At 40.5% G+C, this 25750-nt stretch overlaps 1 protein-coding gene across 1 annotated transcript in view; it reads left to right on the top strand.

Moving 5' to 3' along the window:
* The window catches only part of LOC309576606 (vesicle-associated membrane protein 2-like), a gene marked incomplete at its 5' end in the record, with an annotated part of 42464 nt that overhangs the window by 9828 nt on the left and 6886 nt on the right, over nucleotides 1-25750 (top strand). Inside the window, one exon of the mRNA XM_082288015.1 lies at nucleotides 24727-24844. Coding sequence (XP_082144141.1) covers nucleotides 24727-24844 — 118 coding nt within the window. The remainder of the gene's footprint in view (nucleotides 1-24726; nucleotides 24845-25750) is intronic.

Here is a 25750-nt window from a genome sequence, read left to right as displayed (position 1 = left end):
TGTGCAGGTTGCTGATGGGATTTTGCGTGTAAATGACAAAGGAAGGTACTTCATAAAGATTGCATCCTCTCTTTAAAAAAATTATCATCTAGGATTTAGGCTGCAAAATGAGAATCTCTTCTTATTTGGAAGGCATGGGGAAGTATTGTGAGTAACAGAGAGGAGGTAGCAGCTTGATGAGTATATGGAGGAGACAAATCTAGGTGTTTATTCTTGCAGGCTGCTACTCCAAGGCAGCTTTCAGTCTCTGGACAGCACAGACACAGAGGATCCCCGCGGCCAGGTGCCCTGGGCGGTGACTCACACGCTGAACACCCTTCTCTGTTGTGTCACGGGTCCCTGCAGATGGTCTGTCTCAAAACCTGCCTTCTCCTGCCACTTCCCTGCTGAATGGGACTTGTCTGTCTGTATTTGAGACTTTTCCCTTCCTGAGGTGGCTTGATTACAGGCTGATTATAGATTCATCAACCAGCAAGCATCAATGACAGCTCCCAGCCTGTGGAAATGGTCTTCCTTTGAATTTCTGCTGGGTTGGTAGCGTGCATTTTGGGAGTAGCAACAGAAGCATATCCAACAGCCTGTCAGTGGTGACAGGAGACAGGATTGCAGTAATTCCTTTGTGTTGTCAGGTAAACAAAGGGAATCCCTCTGCTCTGAGCTACAGTTTCCTTTAATTTGGTCAAAGTAGAATAATCTGAATTTATTCTTCTTGGTTGTCTCTTTGAGAGAATGAACTAGGCAAACTCTGCTCATTCTTTCATCACAGAACAGACTGGATGTAGGCTGGGGTCAGAAGAAAATTAATTTAGAATATGTGAGGAATTGAGGTGAGGGCCTTGACTCTTTCTTATGGAACATTCGAATTTCTGAAAAGCCTTTGCATTTTCTGTTCTTCCAAGCTCCAACCTGGTAAATCCTTTTCTGGGGAGCAGCACAGAAAACTGAGAATTGTCATGATGGACAAGACTTCTTTTACTTTAACCTCACATCTCAAATGAGAGCATCATAGGTGTCTCAGCATTTGTACAAGGCATGTGGGAGATGGTGTGACCTTTCATCAGGCCTAACAGCACAATTCTGTCTCAGAATGGAGACTTGAAATTTTAAGCAAAGCTTTATTTCTCTCCAAACTTCTTTAATTATATATTACAGGTACTGTATATAACCAAAGCAGGGTTCTTCTTGAGAAGCCTTTGCTTTTCCAGAATGTGGTTTATTTTGTATTTCCAAGGACAACAGATTTTACACAGCACTTGCTCTTGGGCATATCCAGACAAAGGCTCAGGATGTGTAGCTCAGAGATCAAAAAGACAAGTTGACCTGACAAGGATTAGGAGAGAAGATGTTAACACTCCACAAGAAGTGTGAGATTTTAGGTGAGAAGGTGTTCAGCAGAGGAACAAAACCTCTGCCCAGGAGCATGCAGACGTTGGTTTCAAATTGCTGATGTTTATAATGACAGTTGCTTTGTGTAAATGTAAAGAAAGCGCAGTTTAGAAGTTTCCATGATACTGTGCAAGAGCTATTTTACATATGAGCATTATGATTTCAAGCATGTTCTGTTTGACAATTCAGTGTTTTGTTCTGTCTTTAGAAATAAAGCCCTGAGAGGCTGATAGTTTTTCTATGTGTGTGCCTTAGATGGGTTGTTTTGGGATAGGCAATTTGTTTTGTTTATTGTTCAGAATATCTAAAAGGCAGAAGTTGCTTGACAAATTTAAATGCTGGAATTCAACATCTTGTTTTTGGGGCCTCATCTGCAGTCCACTGGATTGGCTCTTGTCCCAGTTTGGGTATCTGTCTTTGAAGAGTACTTGTTTCTTGTCAGGAGTACTTTGCTTTGCACAGGATATGCTGCTGGTGCTCATCCTCTCTATGTGGAGGTATCATTTGTAGCAAGTTTAATGGCAACAAACCAGGAACAATTATTCTGTGTCTACAGCATCAGAGAAATTGAGAATATATTTCATAGAAGGACAGTGGGTGGCTACTGACTGCACAGGAACTGGCCCTGTTCATAAAAGAAGAAGGTCACAGGCTGTATAATATTGTACTAGGTAGAAGAGGATGCATCCAGCATCTTTCTCTTTCCTTCTTGTCCCCAGTCTGTAATATACATGTAAGTAAAGCAAATTGATTCTTGGAATACTGGCAACCTCAGCACTATGCAGATTTACACAATATGAACACTGACAAATGAACCAAAGAAGAATTAAAATCTTCTTGGAAAACTAAGGCAAATATAGCCGTATAGAATATATTTTATGGATTATTTTCCCTCAGAATGAACAACTGCCAATGGGAATTAAGAGAGTAGAGCATCCTGGTTTATGCTGAGTAGCATAGATGAGTAAAAATGATTTATGTAGTTCTCCTGTGTGCTAATGATTGTCTCAGAGCTTTAATGAATGTCTTCCCTTTGCTGATGTCCTTCAAAAGTATCTCGCAGAATTGAGTTAGTGTGGGACTGTGTCTCCATCGCAATGCTCCAGAAATCAAGGTTTTAAAAGATGTTAGGACTCTGGTCCTCTTCCTGAATGTTTGTTCTCCCAAAGTGCTGGGATAAAACCCAGCCTACAAGAATCCTTACCCACTGTTTGGCTGGGAATGTGGCTTCGGGGTGGTGGCTTCTGCAGTTCATTTTCAGCCCTGCAAGTGTGCTGGTGTTTGTGATACACATGATATTGAGTACCAGAGAAGTGGTGAGCGAAATAGGGGAGCAACACATTTTAATAACATGACACTGGGATAAGGAAAGATGTTCTGGTCCAGTGAGATACATGTAAAGGGTGTTACTGTGGTAAATCATAACCATCTCTGCCCTGCTCCTTGTTTTGCCTTTCCTCACCTTTGATCTATGACTGACCTTTGAATATCTTTGCTTTCCTGTAATTATTTTGCCTCACAAAACCTTCTGGTGGAGTGAATTTGCTCCAGCAGTGTGTGTACAATGTGTGTCTTTTAGATTTTTCATCAGAGGCCACATCTTGTCATCAGGAATAAACTTGCCTGGCTTGGTTCTAATTTGAAATTCGATTTCTTAAGTGTTCATAAAATTAAAAAAAAAAAAAAGAAAAGAAAAAAAGGCAGGGAAAAAAAGCATTGTGCTGTGACATCTGAATGGAACAGAGTCTGTGTACTGGGGAACATACCTTCTGACTAGAAAAGATCTTTGAAGAGAGAAAATAAATTTCCTATGGAAAGATCAAAGCATATGAATTTAATGGATTATGACAAGGTAAAAAAATACCTGGAGAAAATAGTAAGTTCAAACAAAAGAGGGGAATAGGAAGGAGTGGGGTTTTTTGTTGGAGATAAAAGATAGTTAGATGGCTGGCTAAGTACTTGAGATTATATGTTGTAGCTAAAGGGTTATTAGTGGGAATAGGGACTTTTTTCCTGTCTGTTGCAGCCTCCACTTATGTGGTGTCAAGGTAGCCTTGGAGCTGCAGTCTTGAATTCCTGCTCTATTGCAGTGCTCTGTGCTGGTGACTACAGCCTAATGCACCTTGTACTGCAAACAGATCCTCTCAGACTGACAAGAGACTGATGTAACTGTAATAACTCTTAAAGTCACTTTAATAGTCTGAGTAGGTCCTGCTAGGTTAAAAATATATGGAAGTTATCACAGAAAAAAAGGCAGAAACCCATATGGTGAGCTAGGAGATGTTCATGGGTGAAAAGCTCTGGAAAAAAACTTTTGTCCAGGTTATTGTTAGCAAAGATCATCTGCACTGCTGTAGGTGTCCATGGCCCTTCTTCACCCCCGCAGCGTTCGGTGTGTCACAGTCATACAGAAACAGGAACCAACGCTGAGCAGCAAAGACAGATCCTCAAAGATCTCCCTCTCAGTGGCACGTCAGTGGGAATCGGACCTTTGAAATGCCTCAGGAAGCTGAGATCAAGTGACTTTGTCCAAGGCTGTGCTGGGCTTCTGTGGCAGAGCAGAAGCTGCACCTCAGTTCTCCCATTTAGACCCCCATCCTTCCCTGAGTCTCACCACAAAGGACAAGTCCCAAGGGTTTGTGCCAGTGCTTTACCTGAACGAGGAGGTTCACCTGCACTAACTACAAAGCACTGGATCTACTGAGAGATACTCAGCCACACAGAGCCATCTGTAGGTGTTGCTGCTTGCCCCTCAGGTTTATTGCTCCAAATGTTTGAGCAGTTGCATCTCCACAAACCTGCTGGTTGTTTCCTTTATTGACAGTCGTGTCTAAACAACGTTTACTGCTTCTTAGCAACACCTGCTTGCCCTCTGTCTTGGGTCAGTTTCTCATTTGCCTTTTCAGTTTTTAAGAAACAACCTGCATCTCTCGTCTTTCTGTCTCCAGAAGTTTATTTTGATAAAGGCAGTAGATTTGTATAGTGACCGTAAGGAAGGAATGTTTATATCTGTGGGTCACCTCTGTAGGGACAATCTGATGGAGAGCTGAACAATACTGGGGTGCACTTCATCAGCACATCCCATTTAGTGCTTTGCCTGTGACCATATGCTGTGGGAGGGGTGTTATTACTGGATGGGGTGAGAGAGAGATTAAGGCCCGGGTAAATCCTGGTCTCCCAGCCCTTGCTCCTCATTAATACTGCCTGTGCCTTGTGTGTGCTCCTCTGCTGTCCTAAGAAGTGGCTAAACTGATGTAAGATTTGTGTTGCTTCCAGCTCGCAGGCAACTTCAAATGAAATAAAATTAACTTAGTTAAAAATAAAATCGGAAGCCTTTCTTTTGGTTAGACAGTTTTACTTTAAACTAGAAATTTTTCCTAGTTTTAAAGCAAGAGCAACTGCAAGAGCAATCTCTCGTCTATCCCTATGACAAGAAGGAATTACATAAAGGAATGGATCTCAGTGGGTGCGTAGTCCAGAAGGAATGGAGCAACATGAGTGCAAAATTCAGCTATTAATAGCAAAGCACTGCTATCTTCTATTCTTTTCAGATCTTGTTTAGTTTGGCAAAGTATAGACAAAACCCAAGAAGTTATGGGAAGTAGATGCAGCAACACTGGATTGGATAGAACAAATGGTTTTGATGAAAAGTATTGTTACTCTAGAAATGAGAAGATAAGATACCTTGAGCTGAATATTTGATATTCAGAGTTATTGATAGTAGGATGCCAACAGAATTTCAAGCGAGTAATTGGACAGGAGTAATTGGACAGCTGCCACTGAGTGACTGAGGCGGTATGTCAAGAACTGTTACAGTATTGAGGCTATTGCCAGCTCTCAGTATGAGACCATGCTGTTCCCACCTTTTCTAGAATGTTCTGTTATAGTCTTCTGTGTCATGAGAAAATTGTGCACTTTGTTATGTCTGGCACCACTTTAGGGTTTTTGGTTGGGTTTTTGGTTTTTTTTTGCTTTTTGTATAACCATGCCATCTTAGTTCAGCAGCGAAGTTTAGATACCAATCCTAAAATTTCAGTTTTCAACCTTTATTATACCATGGTGCACTTGTACAAAGCAGCAATCACAGTGGCAGCCTTTTGGCACACTCTGTTCCTGCCAGGCCTAGAGCAACTGGGCTGCTCTGTGTGGTAGAAAGGAGTGCTACTCCCAAAGGTGCAGTGACTCCTTCTCTTCCATCTCTTCCTGTTTTGCACAGCTCTATGTGGCTTTTCTTTTGTGTATTGTCAATTTTACCATCAATCATTTCCCTGGCAGTGTGGAGGGGTGGAAGATGACAGCATACACAATACTGCTGCTGGAGGGTTCCACTGTGTCAGGGTGCTGGCAACACAGGCAACTGGCCACATTGACTTCTTCTCTTTTCATAGTTGGGAAGAAAACATATGGGATTAGTAAGCAACAGAACCTCAGTTTTCATTAGAGAAAGGAAATAGAGTGATTCATTCTGAAACCATACGCTCCAAGGGAGGAAGATTTGAATTATTAACAGCATATCTAAACATGACGGGTGCTGACACCTTCATCTCTTATTTTTACTGCCATGGATTTTCTTCACATGCAGTGAGAGAATTTACACTACAGGAACTGTTAATGGTTTCACGCTTCCTACCCATTTTTAGCTGCCTAATTTATGGAAAGCCATTACTAGGTGAGTCACTGCTTTCACAGGATTAGTGTGGCTGAGATAGAGCTTTGAGTGTTCCTTTAATTTCCATATTTGCTTGAAAGGAACATCAGATCCACATTAAAACTGTTAGTATTTGGTATAACAGTGGAGTTCAGAGTCTCTGCTCTACTTGATCATGTACAAATATTGCAGGAGATGCTCCCTGTCCCTACAGCTAACAAGCTAAACAAACAAGAGGTGCTTATCTGCATTCTAGGTACTGTGAGTCAGGGTGTCTCATTGTTCAGAACTTGTGCCTAATTGGGTGGGAATTAAGTAATTCCAAAGATTACAAACGAAGAAATACTGAGAATCTCACTGTAAATCTCACTATAAAGAACTAATTGCAGAAGCACATTTACTCTCTGGTTGATCTTGTTGAGAAGTAGACATTCACAAGTTCAAAAATGTAACATACAAGCCTGAGGGTGAGGGATTTCCCCTAATAATAAATGAACTGTTGGTTGAAATTTGGGCTGTCTGTATCATGAATGTAACAGGAGAAAATGCAGTGTGTAAAATACTCAAGCACTGAATAAGGGGCAGACGTCATAGCCAATACTCTTTGTAATAAATAACTCAGAAATATTTGTTCAATTTAGACAACAAACTCAAGCAGGCAGTAACAGATGAAATTTAAAAGAAATAATGAATTGATTTTTTTAAGCTAATTTACTCTTTTGTAAACCTCTTAACTTGTCGCAAAAGGCTCGTGTTACTTATCTTTCACCCAATTACAAGCTCTTAAACATCTGTGTAGATTTTTTTGCTACGGGTTTTGTGTCCTGGTCTGCCTCTAGAGCCTGTTTGTGTCAGTTATGTGTAGGTTTCTTAGTCAAGGAGTCCCCATCTCACAGCACAACATATATAACATGTTGCACAACTACCCACCTTCAGCTTCCACATTTGCCTGGCTGGGAAGTCTGATGTGGCACTGAGTCAGTGTGGGCCTGCAGGTGGGTTAGCTTTGAACTGCTGTCCTAAAAAAATTCTCTTTGTGTGGATCTGCAGGTAAGAATGAAGTGAACCATCACTGGTTCTCACTCTTTGTTTTCTACGGAAGAGTTTGTGGGGGCTGAAACTGGAGAAATGATGTTACAAGTAATGTATTGCTCAGGATTCTTTTTCTCTCCGCTATTTCTTTCCATTCTGTCAGCTTCTCTTTTTCCTCACACCAGTTACTCTGACCTAAGAAATTACAAAGCTCTTCCTAACAGACCTTGAAGATTGGTATGTTTGCTGTGTAAGTTCTGAGGCAGATCTTCAGCTGCTACAAAGAGAAGTGACTCTGAAGCCCCAACCTTCTTTTCTAATTAAAGATCTCTTGTGTATGAGCTACCCACTTCTGTTTTCCCCAGGGATTTTAAAATGCTTAAAAGATTTTAAAAACTGAAGGAAACAAGTACAATAGTGACTGATATGCATAAGGTTGGGAGACAGTAAGTTATCAGTGGCTCGTTAAATGCTAAGTTACAGAAACTAAACATCAATCATGTTAATCCATTGGTGTCTGTACATGTTTTCCTGTGTACCCCCAAGTGTATGATTTCGAAAGAGGTGTTAGAAAATTAATTCAAAATTAAATCCTTAAAACCTATCATCAAACTGAGCATAAGAGTATGTACTTGCCTACATGTTAACCAATAAATATTCTTTGACTACTGTTTTACTGTGTGAGTCTGTAGTGGAAATGGAAGTCAATTGGCATTGACTTCTATAAGAAGATTCAAAATACTTGGTGTATTTAGAATTGAACTGTTCCATCATGCTTTTCCAGTAGGATTTTTTTTTTAAATGGAAATGTATTTGGACTACATATTCAGTGGCCATACATCTGGATTTTCAGGCAAGTATTGTAAATTTTCTTCTGAACTGAAATCAATACAAACATTTGTGGTGGATTCTTTACTTGTACCTTCAAAACAGCCCACACTTTTCATGTTGTTATTCCATTCAGGGCAGTTGAGTGACTGAATGCAGAAGAAAAGCAAAGCCACAACATTCTTTGGAAGCTGAATGATAGCCTACTTATGTCTTATGCTGCTTCTCCATAAAATGAACAGTGTCCTCCACTGGAGAGCACACTGGCACGACTAAGGCGTAAAACTGAGTAACAAAGGCAAGAGCAGAGGCTAAAAAGAGATGCACACAAGGCTTTTAAATGGTAGTGGCTTTGGCCAGCCTTTCCAAGGAAATACAGTTTGTGTGATTGCCTTTTTACCATTTTGCTAAACTTGATGGGGTGGTAAAGACCTCATAGATGCAAATCCTTAAAAGCTGTGGAAAATCAGTAGCGAGGTGGAGTTGAGGTCTCAGTTACTGTTGCCAGCTGAGGAGAAGCAGCTCAGGAGCCTTTCGTTGCTGCGGTTGGCTGTGTGCAGGGATGGTGGGACCTCACCACACCAACTGTGCTGATGCTCCCTGGAGGGGGAAAGGCTGGAGGAGAGCTGGTGAATGTGGCAGGAACTGGAAGTATTGCATGTTAGCAAGTCTTGAAAGATGGTAACGGAGGTAAGCTGGAGGTATTTTGGTGACCGGGGAGGGATGTAGCAATTTTGGATATGAAGGCTTTATTGGTTTAGTTCTGCATGGAACAGTTCATAACACAGCCTGCAAAGGCTGCTTTTTGCTGACAATTATAACATCATAAAGCAGGGAATAAATGCAGTAGTTCTGAATAGTGCTGATGTTTTAGACCAGTAGAAGGGATAAGGCTCAGTATCAGTAACAACTCCTGGGGGACCCTAACCACAAAAAAAGGCAGAAATGTATACAAAGTGAAGACGTATGATAATATTTCGTGAAAGTTTGTTCTATAAGTAAATAAGCCAGTAGATTGAGTATTTGTCCTGCTTTGATGCATTTCATTTCTAAGCAAACTAACGTACAAATGATAATAAAATGAAAATATTCTTTCCTTTTGGACATCGACTGTTGTCTCCAGTTGCACCAGAAGATATCTAAAGTGGTAAGATGGAGCTGTACCCCACTATTAAAATCCCCTTGGACATTGCCTGATACACTGTGGAGTTGTAACAGTAATATTTTACTGTAATTGCTTTCTTAAGGTGATGACAGGGTGCTGAAGTTGCTGTCACTTATTCTGTATGAGTTAAACCAAAGATGTGTGATTCAGAGCTACTCACTGACAGAATGCTCTGAATTTACATGATTAGAAAGTTCTTCAGATTAAAAGCAATTCATCAAGGCATTTCTCACCAGGAAAACACCTGTGTCAGATTAGCCCTTTTTCCTTTACAATGGTAGGACAGTAATATTACTGAATTCAAGCAAAATCTCTGAACTACCTGCACAAACCATCAGGTAGGGAGTAACATAATGTCTGTAATTAGTCCCAGATGTAAAACTCTGCATGTTTAAGATTGAAGGCCCAGTTGAAGTTCTTTCAAAACAAAACAAATCAACCAGAAAAATAACCAAACAAAAAACAAACCCCAACCCCAAAACAACAACAAAAATCCCAGTACAAAGCGGTACTGCAAACTTCTGAAAAAGAGTCCTTTTCAGACAATCGGGCCCTTCAAATCTATTGAATCCCATGAAATGTTAGTCAAAATCTTAATAAGAAAAAATGTTTAACAAATCGTGTTAGAAGGTTCTTTATCGCTCTGGTATGGTTTAGGAAGGTTCTATATGGAAGTAAGCTGCAGGTTTCTCTGGAAAGTTGCCATAGAATGTGGTTATGGGGTGTCAAGATATCAATAACCAGTTAGAAACTGTTCTTTTATGCTAGTTTGAAGCTTCTGGAAGTATTGCTCTTAATCCACATAGGCACAGGGGTGCATCACATCTGGTGGCTGCTGGAATGCATGTGAATGCAACAAAATTATTGCAACTGTTCTAGTATTTGTGAGGTCCTGATTCCTCAGGAAACTGACTGGAGGGAAACTGTGAATTTGGTGCAACTTTATCCAGAGAAGATTATAGCAGAGTACAAGAGAGGAGTAAGAAACTATTCAGTTGCTCCATTGATAAAAGAAGTTGGATCAAATTTTTTCATCATGTTTGCTCCCCTGTGTGAGCACAAAATAAAACATAACTTGCTTTAACCCTGCTTGGTTGGATGATGTTGGTGAGACTGTGGTAATTATTGGTTCATTACTGGAAACTGAATGCTGTTCTTTTAACTCCTAACAGATTTGAGAATCTCTTAGTGTTTAGTGACTATATAAACAGTGTATGAGCAAAATAAAACCTTTAAAATTAGCAACAATCCAGAAGGTGAGATTGTTAACAGAATTGGTTTTTTCTGCAAGTTACAGATTACATTTCATTTACTTGAATAACCTGGATTTAGTGTATGGAGAGATTAGCATAATCACTAAATATATACTTCATCTGAATTTCATTTAGCAGCCATTGATAAAAATCAAATTAATTCAGCTAGAAATTGATTTTTTTTTCGAATGAACTGCAGCTTGGAACACAGACTAAGGCCAAAATGCATTAAATCCTGATTTATTGTGCTGTGTAGATATATTATTTCACAGTTTAGTTTTTTAAGGCATTACAAGTTTTTCGAATTACAGCAGGGACTAGTGTGTTGATGTTCAAGTTTTTAAAATTGAAATTTAGCCTTCAGTTAACCATTTAAATTGATAACCCACTAATCCTAGATCATTATGGTTTTGTTTGCTAGATTGGAGAATAATCTAATGTCTAACATCTCCCTGAGCTCTGATGGTTACTGGTTTTGAGATATACATGCACATATATTCATGCTTACATATTTGTGGAATTACTTCAGGTTCTTAAATAGCATAACTAAGTCTTGTGATAGTAACTTCTATGATTTTGAAGTGAATCAATACTTCACAGTTTTTTATTTAACTTTTCAATTCAGAATTGCCTATGAAAAGTCTGATCATCTAAATTTTTTTTTTAAAAAATCATTTGAAAGTAATTTCTGAGAACTTCTGTTCAGTGGATTACTCATAAGATGTTGCTGGTTTTTATTTAAAATCTCATGGAAAAAATGGAAATGTGGTCTATTCATCTAGGCTGGACTAGTTCTGTAATTTTCTCCTCCATTTGAATGCTGGAATCTGACTTCAAAATCTATTTTCCCAGTAACACTGTAGTTTCTCTTTCTGATAATACTTGTTTCAGTTAAATAATTTAAATATTCATGGACAGCAGGTCACAGACTGCAAATGTCAAGATTTTTATGAGTATATTATTAAATTATTTTTAACAAGTTAGTTTTAATTAAGACTAGGGAATTGAATCAACCCAGTTATAAAGCGAATAGGCCTAGAACAGGTTAAAATGTATTTTGCCAATGATTTCATAGACACTTCTCCAGAACAGGTGTGGTTTCTACCATACTCTAGCAAGGAAAATTACTTATATTCATTTCTGTACTGAATTTCTCTATGGACATTCAGCCACTCTAGGACTTCATGGATAAAATAAAGAGCTTGATTTTAAGGCTTTCATGCAGGCACCAAGATTCCTCCTCTTCACAAGTCACAATTCTTTCTTTTCTGGATGCTGTGGTCTCTCAGCTGATTCCTGATTGAAGGGCCTGTGCTGCAGATACACTTTGGGCACCCCCAGTAGGGGCCCTAGCACTAAGTACTGCAAAGCATGCTTGCAAGGATTAATGTCTCTGTCTGGTGCCTTAGGAAGTTGGATGAATTAAAAGTGCTAAATGAGCCTCAAAATGATACAAACACTGCTGGGGAAAGAACAGACAAGGCTGAGGCAGACAAACCTGTATCAGGTCTGAATTACCAGTCAGTCATCCCTGGAGATAAGGGAGTGGTCAAGATGACCTCTTGAGTCCCTTTTCAGATAAATTTTCTCTTTTCCATTGTTCTGTTTGGGGAAAGAAAAGTAGAACCTCATTCAGAAGGAAATTTTCTGCCAGAAACACTCCCAGTTATGTCAGAATCAGTTGCTTACATTGGGAGCTGACTGACCTTGCATGGTTAGTTCCCAAAATTTTTACTGTCAGTCCAAAGCCTAATGATTTCCTATTACCATCTAAATAAAATCTAATTTAACTATTGTTTAATTAACTTTAAGGTACCTTATTGGTCTGAAATGCTTTCTGATGTGTCAGCTGTGCATCTAGCATAGAGCAGTCTCCTTTCTAAGCCAACACGATCTGTCTGTGAGAGTTATAAGGCATGGCTTACAACTGTATCCTTCTAAAGCACTTCTCATTTTTCAAGTTTTGCTGCAGTGACCATGCTGGCTTTCTGGAAGCACAGTGGCTCTGGACTGTGCATTGACAGGTCACTAATCTCCATCCTGCACTCAGCCTGTCAGCCACAGGAGAGTGACTCATTCTCTGCAAACCTCCTGTTGCTTAGGAGCTGTTTGTAATGTGGAAGAGAGTTGGGAAAGTCATGGTGAGGTAAGAGGAGAAGGGCTGGGAGGCAGAGTGCTTCTGGCTGCCTACAAGGAACTTGTGAATGAGGGTGTTACTTAACCATCTCATTGGGGAGAAATTTGTCTGTTTCCTCACAGGTGCAAGATCCATGAATTTCCACGTTCTGCCATTCTCTATTGTCCGTGGTATCTAGGAAAGTTAGTCATATGTGTGGGCCTTCATTGTGTGCATTTATTTACTTATCACTGTGGTACCACTTTCCCTTTTAAAACATTGCTTGGTTACCTAGGGAACTGGCTCCAGCCCCGCACATTCCTTCCCCTGTTTGCCTGTCATCAGGTGTGCCATACACAGGGCTCCCAGTCATGCTGGGAGAACTGGGAGTCTGGGACCTGCTGTGCCAGTGCACCACAGCACTGCCCCAGAGGGATGACTCCGCTGCACAAGGTACAGAGGCCAAAAAGGAATAGTAATAAAAAAGTAATAACTCTATCAGTGCATTGAATCTTGCTGTAGGTAAGGTGAATTTGTTGTGGACAGGTGGATGTAATTCCCAATATTTAGTTGGGATAGTAGAAGAAAGTTATTTAGTTTTTTTATGGAAATAAAATGCATGAATAACATTTGCTTCTGAAATATGTATCTGTATCAGAATTGTAGTAGCAGGATACTTTGCCCTTCAAGAGATATAACACAGATGGAAAGACTGAAAGAGCTTGAAGAGTAGTTTTGAGGGCAGGGAATGCTAACTATGGGAATGTTTCAGTCATCTGACTTCTTTATTTATAAAAACAGGAGTTTATGGTTGATTGTAAATGTGTTGTTTTGTCCCAAGTATGACTCTCAGCAGTTCTTCTTGTCACTTGAATAACATATGGACAATTCAAATTTTGATGAAGTCTTTGACTTTTAAAGTATAAATTTAAATCCCAAATGTTCCTTCACAATTCCAATGACTTTTTATTTCTGAAGAAGGAGATGAGAAACAAGTGGTTACTTTTGAAGTATTGTAAAAGTAATTAACTTCCAAGTTTCAGATGAATGGGAAGCAAAATAGAAATACTCCTTCAGCAGACACGGAGGAGAATTTTTCCATTTACCCAGAGAACCCCAAGGACTGCTTATAGTGATGCAACTCACTGTAGATTTTCAGGCATGAAAATGTTCAGGCTTTTTCACAAATAGCAAAAGGCAGTCTCTTGAATGTTACAAAACTGAAAGACACAACCAGAGTAAGCCGGTCTTTACTGAATTAGTAGATGTTTATGGATTTATTGGGGGCAGAAAAAGCAAAACTGAAGTTCAATTTCTGGATTGTAGCATTTTTCAAATGTACAGGTTGATCCACAGAGCATGCCTGCAAGCTTCAGAAATCACACTAGGGGTTCTGGAAATGTGATTTAAACATAGGTCTCTGAGTAAAGCAAAGATGGTCATTAAAAAAATCGGTGGTAAAATAAAGGTGGGAGCTTAGCCTAAGGAGAAACTACAAAGCTCTCGGTGATCCCATGAGGATCCATGGGGAGTTTAGGAGAGGTGGCTGTTATCTTACAGACCAATCTTACTTTATACATTTTAAGTTTCAATATAGTTCATAATTTTCTGTTAGGAGGTATTCAATGAATTTATTTACCAAGCAATTTATTTGGCAAAATAATCTCAAAAACCTTCTTTAAAAGGTCTTTAAATATCTGGTTTTGTTGTATTCAAAATGTTCTGTGTTTTTGGCGGTTTTTTAAATTCAATGAGAACTTGAAATGAGAACTTTCCCTTTATTGCTTTAATGTATTTGATTGGTTAAATGGAATGCAGTTTTAGCAATTGATGGATGTTGAAACTGGGAAGAAGGTACATTGTGTGTGAATCATAACACTGTGGGAAGGTGGAGTGCCTGTGATAGGACACTGTCACTTGTGAATGATAGCTGCGCTTCATGGAAGCTCTTCAGGGACTGAACGTGACTTTTTGGGAGAAATAACGGTGGAAGTTTGGCTCTCTGTGCAGATACCTTTGCTGTTCTCTAACACTTGCACGTACTGTTATTTAAGTATTGAATAGGTGGGATAAAATAATTCACTGCACTTTTCTTGGCCAAGTAGTTAGACAAGATTTAAACTTAACAAGCCTCCTGGTAATTAAGCTTTAATATAAGTAGAGATGGTGATTACCCTATAAAGTTTAGCTGTGATGAAACTGTCACTGAACAGCAGTGGCATATATATAGATAGGCTACAAAAACACTGCTGGTGGAAATGTGACTTTCTTTCAGCTGTTTTCTTGTTCCTGGGACTTTAAAAACAAACAAACAAACATGTTAAGAGTTGATTTACTTCTAAAATGCATCAGCAATTCTGGGAAGTAATGTATAGGCAAATGGGAAGCCCCAAAGCCTCCTAGGTATTAATTGGAGTCTCTTAAAAGACAGGCACAAAAAACACCCTTCACTCTTAAGAAAATATTACTTAAAAGCAAGGAAAGCTTATCAGTCTTACTACTCCTTTGAGAGCCCTCCTTGCTTCTCTGTTTCAGAGTTAACTTTTAACTGACTACAACCAGCAGCAAATGACAGCAGTCTCTTCTGCACCAGCACATGAGTCACTGAGTAGGGGATAGCTGAGTCAAACTCTACCCTGATCCTTCCCTCCCACTCCCTGCCCAGCTGCTGCCTGTTTACTCCTTAGGGTATATCCCACGAAACTGGAAGCCTACACAGAAAGTTAGAAATAGTGGATGCTCTTACTCCTGTGCTTGAGAAGCACAGGCGATGTCCAACTATGATGTAACACATCAGCACCTGTTCAGAAATAGGGACTTTGCATAGAGCTGGCCATTTCCATTAAACTGTGTCCTTAGGGATTGCTCTGAAGCTTCAAAGAACAGGGTTGTGAATCTGGAATGTCTGGCAGACCAGGGTATTTAACATCACTGGGCTTCTTTAAATGTACTCCAGCTTTAGAGTCCTGAGTTTTGGAGACATTTCTCTAGCAGCATGTTTGCTATTTATCTCTTTGCCCTACAGTTTGTTATCGAGGCAGATTGCAGTTCTTATCTTCCAGTAAGAAATGGCAGCAATGATACTGACTCATTTTCAGTCTATTCATTGTTTTATTCTTGCGTTGTTTCAGATGTATCTCACCAAGGCACTGAGTAAAGCGTTGTTCCGTTAGGCTTCCTCTCTCTCACAGCCTGGTATACTGCAGTGATTTATGCTTTAGTCCAGTGTTGTGTGTTTGCTATCAGCTTTTTCTTTCCCTAATTTCCCATCAGTAACTTAGGGCAAGAAAAATAAAGGCTTTGTGTTATCCAGGATTTGACTTCTCTGCTGAATCTCTTCTTTGCTTCGGTTTGTTGGCATTTTGTAGTTGGGGGGGGGGGATGTGTCTTCTTATGCCCAGTAAAAGCACTTTCCCATTTAAAAACTAAAATTCCTTTAATAAAGTTTTCTAGGGAGAAAAGTGCAACTCTTCATGTGATGGTCAGTGTCTGTGTTATTTTTCCAGGTGCGTAACCTCAGTGTGCAGGACAGAGCTGAAGTAACTGAAGTTACTGAAGTGGCAAAGGTTGCTACCATTGCAGCTTGCAAAGTCAAGAGCTCTCAGGGATTTAAAGACCACTTCTGCTCAAATGACCCACATTAACATAAGAACATATGCGGCTAATGGAGCATAAAGAACTTTTGTAAAAGAAAATTCTGGTATTTTTTTTGTAACAGTGTGTTCATTTACATACACAAGATTTAATCTATATTGAACTGGCTTGAAATAGTAACCATTTTGAGACAAAATGAGATCACAGACCTGATCTTTGTGCCAGTTTTATTGCCTTTAGCCCACATCATAACCCAGATATTCAAGGTTAACAGGTTGAAAAGCATCAAAAAAATTAAAAAAGGAAAAAAAAGAAGTTTGTGTTCTTTTAGCTAGTGAAGAGAAATTATTTCAAGAGCCTGAAACCTGCCAATTATGAAATCTTGTAAGAATTAATAGAACGTGCAATCAATACTACCTAGGAACATGTCCTTCTAAAAATTGATGTTAGTGCAATACGGTGTTTTGGTATTCTTCTGTGTAGACATTGCACTGAAGATAGATTTTAGTTATTAACTATTATGAAGATATCACATAAATTATTTCCATATGTTTTACTAAACTAATTTCTATCTGAAAGCAGCCTGATGCAAATTAAGCAAATTATGAATTTAAACACCAAAATGTAGAAAACAATAAATTACATTTCTCTTTTTATAATATAATGTTCGTATAAATATTAAGAGAAAGGTTTTTTATTATTGCTTACACCTGTATTTGCTTCCATTCTCTAATGAAAAAAAATCTTATTTAGTATAAAGATTACAATTAGTTTCATACCAGCAAATGAGAATTAACCCTTTTCTAAGAAAAAAACACACAGTATGGGGCTAAAGCTGGCTGAAGTCACAGGTCAGTCTATGGAAATTACCTCAAAAGGAGATTTACTTTAGAGTTGGTTTGGGGTTTTCTTCAGTGGTCTGTATGTAAGTATATAAATTTGCAGTCCTTGTAGCTGTGAAACAATATCTGTAGTTTGGTCCGAGATTAGCTTCAGATCTGGGCAGCCTCATGCAGAGGTTTGTCAGGGCAAAGTCCCCGCTGCTCCTGTGCCGGTGCCGTGTTGGCAGCAGGGGAGCAGAGGTCTCACCACCAGCAGCAGCGAGGTGCCTGGGGCTGCCCCACGAGCCAGCCAGCTCACAACGAGGGACCTCTGCCTTCCCCTCTGGCAGTTTTTCCCACAGTGACCTGATTTGAACTCTCTCCACTGCCCCTGCTTTTGGAGAGGCAAGTGCTGTTGTGTAAAAATGAAACCCCACATCGCGGTGTGTTAGAGCTGAGACTTGGCTAGTCTAGTCTGGGTCAGTGCAGTTCCTAACTGCAGTTTAAGTAGCACACTGAACTCTTTTCAGTGGGTCAGATAGGTTACAGGTTATAATGGCGACTGTCTGCTTGGTTGTCTGCCTCATTAGTTCCCTACAATTTTGTTAAACCCTACTTTTGCCTGGTTAAATGTCAAGATGAGGCTAGTCCAGTGGGATCTAAAGGCGTGGCAGAACTGGTTTGTATGTGCAGCTGCTTTTTTGGATTAATGACCACTTAAGACTAGGATATGTTAGATGGTTGGCTTCCATACTGTAGTTCTGAGTTTTTAACTTGCAAATATAGAATGTGAATGCTGACACCCTGAGTCATCTAACCCTTAATTGTCCTTCAAGCAAATCCATGGACTACTCTGCAAAGCATGAGCAGAGCTTAACACATGAAGCAACATCCCTGCATTGAGCTGACTTTATCTTAAGCCACGGACTTTGCAAAAGATGACAGCAAGAGGAAAGAAGGATCTAAAAAATTCTGTGGTGTTGATAGTTTGGAAGAGGAATCCTGCCTTCTGTTACTTTTCTGACTAACAGAAACTCCACCTGAGTCACCACTACTAGTTGTTGTGAAGGCCATAATTTAGAGGAAATTATGGAAATAATGTAACTCTTTCTGGAAAATTCTTGTGCTTGTCACAAAAATCATTTGGCTGGACTAACTGGCGGGATTTAGAATTCAGGTGTTGGTGGTTTTGTAAGCAACATTTATTTGGCTTGAATAGAAGATACTGGAAGAGATAAATCAGTTGGTCATTACTAACTTAACAAGTGTTGATCAAATTAAAGATGATGTCTTAGGGTTCCTCTCCTTTTCCTCTGTGTGCATATTTAGCACACCAGATGGTTAATGCAGTCATAATAAACTAGTGGGAATATTTAATTAAATGTGTTCCCAGGACATTAAATGCAGAGTATTATCCTTTGGCTGGTGATCAGAGTAAATATTTGGTAATAAGGGAGAGTCCATGTAGAATATTGTTGGTAATACATGAAAAGCACATTTGAGAACAGAACTGTGTTCAAAGCAGAATTTTCTTCACAAAATGAAGACATCTCAAATGCTAATTTCTTTTATATGTGGGGTTTTATTCTACCACCGATTCACTATTACTCATTACACAGTTATTACAAATAGCATGAGGAATAACTTGAAATTTGATAGTCATAGAATGGAATGAGTCTAAGTTTAAGTCTGTAGCCATTTACTTGTCAATAGTCACATCTTTACTGAATACTGAAGGGCTCAGATACGAAAAAAACCAGTTAAGAACAACATCTCTGTTCAAGCAGTGATGCTTGCCTTGTAAGTGAAGGAAGCCTGTTTGCTCTTGTTGAGAGCTAAATCTGCTCCCTCTGTGAGATCTCAGAGGGCTAATTTTTCTACATTTTTCTGTAGTCTGAAAATCCCTCCAGCCACAGTCTGCAAATGTCCACTAGCCCAGCAGTGATACTCCTCCATCAATCAGCTAATTATCTCCTCAGCCTAACCAGTTTTATGATATCATGGCTTTCTTTACTCCCATTGAGCAGCTTTTTTTTGTTCCCCTGCGAAAGTGACATTAGTAGAATGAAAACAAGGATAAATGTAGCCTATTAAAATAGGCTAGTTAATAACTGGAGGGGGGAAGATGAGCTCGAAATCTGAAATACGTATAATTAGTGGGCAACTGAACTGAAAAGCAAATTACCCTACTGAGAGCATTATCTCAGAAGTGGGAGGTCACGGTCTCTAGCCACGGTTGTCTTTCTGGAGAGTTTTTGCAGGCAGAGAACATCACTGTCTACTTGTAAGAAGAATGAGAACCTGAAGAACGCTTAATTTTATGGGGGTGCTCTAAGTTTCTCTACACCTTTTGTGACAGAATTAGTGTGTGGTTTTCAAAGAGTAACAAGACCTGCCATTTGACACTATCCCATTTCACTATGGCAAAACCAAATAACTCTGTAGGAGGTGCTGGGATGGATAACTAATGTCTCTTTCCTGGACACAAAGAGAAACATGACTGTCCACACACAACTGTGGTAGGCCCATGCTGTTGTTAAGTCTGTACAGCTAAGGACTTGAGTCTGGAAGGCTCAGAATCTTAAGGAGTTTAAAAATATATTTCTTTGAGAGATGACACGTGAATAGACAAGCACAGAATTTTAGTCTGCTCTATTTATTAGACTGGATTTTGTTAGGATTATGCCAAACCTCATATAGCCACACTGATTGGTAAGAAAGCTTTTTTTGCGAGTGTTGGCTAAACTGACCTCCTGCAGAAAAAAAATCCCATGTGGTAGCATCTGATTAACAGTAATCTGGAAACCTCCAAATTCCTCCAGAATGCAGAAGACTCAAAGTATTGTCAGTAAAAGTCCCTCTCTGCAAACTATCAGTGGAAAAATTGGTTTAGCTGTTACTGCATAGGAATAGACAAAGCAAGTCCAAAACAGCAACCCCCCAGGGCTATAGAGCTCCTTTACTTCCTTAGAGATCCTCCGTGCCTCAAAGCTTTCCAGTGCATCTCAATTCACAGATGGACATTCTCTGCACTGGGAACAACGTGAGACAGGTTTGTTTCTGCAGTTACTCTTTGGGCTAGAATCTTCACTGACATGCATAGCCACTAAAGTAGTGTATAAATTTGCATTTGTAGCTAATTTTAATAATTGTTTTAGAGTTAAATCTCAAGAGTACAAAGCTATGGAAGTGTTCAGATTTATTTTACAGTTAAGGGGGGGGGGGCGGGGAATTGGTGTATTTTTCAAATGCCTTTGAAATCACAGACTGTCAGACTCTACTTACACAGCAAAACCCAAATGGATAGGTGCCTTTTGAAGGGGTCCATATAGAAAAGGAGTGTCTTAAATATACATAAGTTACAACAGTAAATATGTACTACATGAATATGATACCTGAACAGTTAAAAAAAAAAAGTAGGAAGAGAGGCAGTGCAATTTTGTTTTATTTGAACAACAGGGAAAGGGTTTGAGGAAAGAGGACTCCGACTGGGGTTCTTAAAAAGTTGCCTGCTTCATTTCATTTTTGGTAGGGATCATTAGTCAAATCTGCTGCATTGCTGCACGTTCACTGCCCCTCCCCTGAGCTCTGCCAGCTGACACCCCCTAAAGCTGTCTGATGTGATTCTCACTTTCCTTGTGCTGTCAGCTTTAGCTGTGTTTCTCACTGTTTAAGTCTGAGGGGTAGAAAATAACTCCTGCTATTAGAAATAGGTTGTGAGCTTTGACTTGAGTCAGTAGTTGGAGAGGAGCAGAAGGATGACAATGAAGAGGGCTGGGCTGCTCTGCCACAGGCTTTCTGTACCATGGAGCAAGTCACTTAACCTCCCTGTACCTGTTTCCCAGCCATATGTGGGGATAATAGCTTTTCCTTAGCTTATTGCAGTGTTGTTAGGATAAAGACTTTGAAGGGATTAGGTCCTATAGTTGGAGGCTTTAAAAAGCACTTTGGATGGATAAAAGAAGATGCTGAAAGCAGCCTTGGAGGTCCTAATGTAAACTGTACCAAGTCACAGTGGTGGCCAGGTGTCCTCCTGGAATTTGCATCATGAATCTCCCTTCCCTAGCCTGACAAAGTGAAAAAAAATCTGCTATGTAGCTCACACATATGAACAAAAATGAAAGTGTGTGTCAGATGGTTTCCCAAAATATTAGATACACAATCATCCTTAGTGTTCCTTCAGCCAGTGCTGAAATGCAAAACAGTAACACTGGATATCTCCAATTCTCTTTCAATTAAGAGTCGCAGCTCCCTTTAACTGTCAGATCTAACTTTTGCAAGTTGCTTGCAAAACATCTAAGCAAGATGACAAATCTCTTAGTCATGAATTTGACCTACCAGTTTCAGGCCCAACTAGAAGAACTGAGGATGTCTGAGTCAGCTGAGACCATTTTGCTGAATCACTCAGATAGTCCCTGAATGTTTCTTCCAAGGTGGCTGCATACACAGACCCTGCAGTGCTTTCAGTCTGTTGGGTTGCTCATGTGCTAACTGATCCAAATCTGGCATGTGGGGAGTGGGGATGAAACTGATGTTATATAAAGACTGACCTGGCTGCTGACGCTCTAAGTAAGTGGTGTAGTTGTCCCGAAGTAAGTGTACTCATCACTCTCCCAGAGTGTACTCCAGTGCTCTGATGTCACAGAGTGCTTCCATTTAAGAGTATTTGCTAGGGATTCATATCCTTTTTCACCAGCAATAATAGAATTTTGTTCCTCTTTCAGAATTAATTTGACTTGTTCTTGGGAATGGAGGTTCTCAGCACCAGTGGTAATTGTTTTCCTTTTCCTAAAAAAAGTACACAAGTCTGATGGCTAGGGGCCTAGTGGTGGAGCTTTTATATGGATTTTTCACTCTTTTGTAGCTCCACAAAATCATGCCAGACCATGAAAAATTATATTTTAAAGTTGTGATGCTTCATGTATTTCAAAAGGAGGCTTCTCCAACATAGTGCTAATATTTTTGCATAAATTTCTTTGAATAACACTTCTGAGAAATTATAAACTGATACGACATGGTACAGAGGCAATAATAGAAGAATTATGTAAATACAGGAAGAATTATGTAAATGTAGGCTGGACTTCAATTCTGGGATTTTTGCACTATGATACCACAGAGAATGTCTGTGCTTTCAAGTGATGCAGGCCTTCAGTTCCCTTCTTTCCCAGAAATCTTAGGTTCAAAACCAAACTCTTACTAGCTGCTCTGTGGGACTGGAGCCACGTTAGCACACTGAGGTGCTGTCTTCTTCCCAGCCAGGATGCTTTCTACAGGGCTCACACACTGGTAGGGCGGAGCCAGAAGCACTGGGACCCCTCTGTCCTGTTCTGTAGTGCCCTGGGAGGCCAGGAGGGGATGCAGGTATCTTGTGTATTTGTTTTTGATATTGTGTGTTGCCTCATGATGGGAGAGGGCTCGTGCCTTGGTAACCTGCAAGGGCTGCTGGTGGCATTAAAGCCATGAGCTTCAGGGCTGCCTTTGTTGAGCCTGTCTGGGAGCTTGTGCTGTCCCTCTCTCTTTGGGTGAGTGTTTTTCTGCTTGGGGCAGCTCAGTGCTCTGACCGTCGAGGCCGTGACCGAGGCTGCTGCTCTAACTGTGGAAGGAGAGCACAGTTCCAGAGACAAAAGGTTTGGAAAGAGTAGCTCTGCACTGCAGGCAGCACCCAGCTCTGGTTACTCTGGAATTAGATTTTAGGTAATTAAATTAAGATGGGTATGTTAATTACAAGCTTGCTGTGCCTTAGCATAAAGATTGTCATCTCTCTTTGTTGGTTGCAGTAACTCCTGCTGGACGGTCAGGGCAGCTGTAAAAGCACCCGTTCTTCCCATCCTTTCCTCCCCTATACAGGGAGCAGAGAAGCCCCAGAAAATGCAGCTGAAACCAAATGAGATGGCAGCAAGAATGCTGGAAGAGAACAACCTTGAAAGTGTCTACTGTATGTCAAGTCATTTTAAGGACAGCTTGGGAGGTGCAAAAAAAAGATGAGAATTACTAGGCAGGAAAGGTACATGGCAGAGCTCCAAACTGTGGAGTTCTCTCGTAGCTCTGACCAAGAACATCACTGCATTTTAAAGATACACTTACAGCAAAACATGTGGCAGGGAAAAACTCTTCTCACATACTCCCCTTCTGCAGTCTCTGGGATTCTAACAGTGTGTAACTCAAGAGAGAAGCTCTCTTAATGTTTGTGGTAGTAACACAGTGTTTCCACAGAAAAAATTCTGCTTGTCTTGATTGGGAAAATGCCTATTTACTTCCTTAACTGCAAAGACATTTTACAGTTTCAATTTTGGCTCTGTTGTTGTACCAGGATCTCCCTTTGAAGCTGTTGATGCTCCAGGGAGATCTTGTTTTGTGTTGTGTGAGTGTGATGTGCATAATAGTCAGATTTTTATCCTTTGTGACAACTCAGAATAAATCCTGTTGGGATGCTGGCCCATGGCCATTGATGGAGTGATTCCATTGCAGGTGGCAGCAGCATCTGTTTTTCTATGTTGTTAGTTGTGGCTGTGAGGTCCTCAAAGGATGAGCAAGCAGTGCACGGCTCAGTTTCTTTTCTTTCAGCTAAAGCTTGCTAATGACATTCTCACCCACAGTTAAAAAGTGAAGTGTAAGTTACAGCAGTGCTGCAGGTCTGCAAACAGCTGCTCCATCTCTGGGAGCTTCTGAGGGCCAGTGTTATCCACAGGGATCTCAGCCCTCAGGCAATACTGTCAAACTGAATTTTGCAGCTTAAGGTACCTTTGGGGAACTAACTTGAGTGCCCCCAGGCGTTTTGACAGTGTATTAATGAGGCCATAATTCCAGCAGCATTAATCAGACCCCAGGATGTAGAAGGGAATGATTCACAGAGAAACACTGTGTTCTCTCAGTCTGTCACTGTGGGAAGGCATTGGTAATGCATGAGTGGGATTTGTGATATTTTTCAGTTCACATGCTTAGGGATTTCCTCTGCAGCTTCAGGAAGGGTTTTATTTCCCTGTGGGAATAAGTGAGAGGGGTCCCTTGAAAGAAAAGGTGAGGTTTCACAGGTTAAAGCATGGGTGTGAAGGATGAGTGGCTAAGGTTAAAGGACCCTGTTCAGGCTGGCAGGGTGATTTGTCTGTGCAAACTCATACTGTGAGACAGACCAGATCTGTTCTTGGATTTTCAGGACGCTTTCTTTTGTCCTTTGTTATAGAGCAAACTGGAGAAAGCCAGTGTTGAAGTTTAAGAGCTACTGTGCAGAAGATCAGGACTTTATTCACAGCATTGCTGCAAATACTCATCTAGGGTCTGTGGCAGATGCTTAAGCTGCTCTGGTGGGGCATTTGGTGACCACCAGTGGGGAGGTTCAGCATTGCTGAATGCCAGCGATGACTAACCCCATGCTGTGTGCAATTCTCACCCCCACCTCCTCCTCCATGTCTTTCTCCTCTCCTTCTGTTTATCTTTACTTGGTTAAGTCCAAACACCAAGGAGCAGGGCAGTGCTTTACTCAGCACACTGAGAAGGAAGACAGGGTCACAGCCCTGGCTCTTACTGTGTTAACACAGAGTACCCAGAGCAGAATGTGTTTCCTTAGTGGGACATAAGCTCTGCCCTGCTAGTCAGGCCTGTGATCCGTTTGGCCATTGGCCTAACTTAGGGTAGATAATCTGAATTGTTTGCTGCTTAGAAAGGCAGCAAGGGAGGTGGAAGAGTTTGATAAAGTCCTATCAAGAAATAGTGTGAAAACTGATTGTGGCATGGAATAGTAGGGTTGTGATCCAGGAATGGAAAACATGGGTTGAAACAATGGAAAAGTTCTTTGAAGAGATAGGTACTTTCTACTAGTTCCAGAGAAGGGGTAGTGAGCAAATAAAGATAGTTTCAGTCACTTACGTTCTCTGGTTTTGATCTAGGTCTGTTCCAGCTTCTACCCAAGGTCCCACCGGTGCTGCAGGGGCTGCAGGGCCTCTTCCTGCTACCAATGTGTCCAGCAACAAGCGGCTGCAGCAGACACAAGCCCAGGTGAATGAGGTAAGTGGCTCCAAGTGATCTGTTGTGCACCACAATGGTGCTGCTGTGGTTGGTTTCCTCCCCCAGGTTCCCACCTGCTCATCTGAAGGCCGTGGATCTGGGAAATGAGATTTATCAAAGGACGGCAGTTATGAGGAGGCAGACAGTACAAGAGGGATTCTGAATATAAACATCCCTGTACCAGTAACAGTTTGGCAGATTAAATGTGGGCATTGGTGCCAATTGAGGAATTCCTCCCAGTCAGTCTGGTTAGGAGGAAATATCATAGTGGAAGCAGCTCTTCTAGTGTGTTCCTGCACTCCTAAAGGTTAGATGCTAATTTCGCAGACTGTTTCACAGAGACAGGCCATCAGCTTCTCATAGATAGATTAAAACCATCAGAATTAAGCAGCTGAGGGCTGTGTTCATTAGCAAGAGCTCTACTGATTAATCATCACAATTTATTCCCACACATGACGTCATAACAGCATCCTTAACAAATCCCCACTTCTTTTCTTGATCTTGGAGGACCATGTGCCTGTTCCAGCTTGGATCCTTAAAATCTTGTTGCACCTTGGCTGTAATGCCAGTGTCCATCTATCTGTTTTTGGAATGGTAGTAGTGAGCACACCACTGCTCATGGGTGTGGTCCCTGAGTACACCAGAAGGACAATAGAAGCTGTAGCGTCCTTACACAACTGCTGTGTGCACTTGTGTGCTGGGTATTAAGGAAAGAATATTGTTAAACCCCTCCAAAGACTTAAGTAACTAACTGCTTACTGTCTATGGTGAAGTGTGCAGAGCTTGTGTGATTCTTAAATGCCAATTTGATAAAATACACATTAGAAAACATGTTCTTACATGCATAAAGGCCTCTATTTTCAAAAGCTTCAGGCATGCTTTAAAGATAGTAGAGAAGACCTCAAA

This window comes from Coloeus monedula (genome assembly GCF_965178545.1).
Source record: "Coloeus monedula genome assembly, chromosome: 10".
NCBI classification, from domain to species: Eukaryota; Metazoa; Chordata; class Aves; order Passeriformes; family Corvidae; genus Coloeus; species Coloeus monedula.
This window is presented reverse-complemented; position numbering and strand designations above follow the sequence as displayed.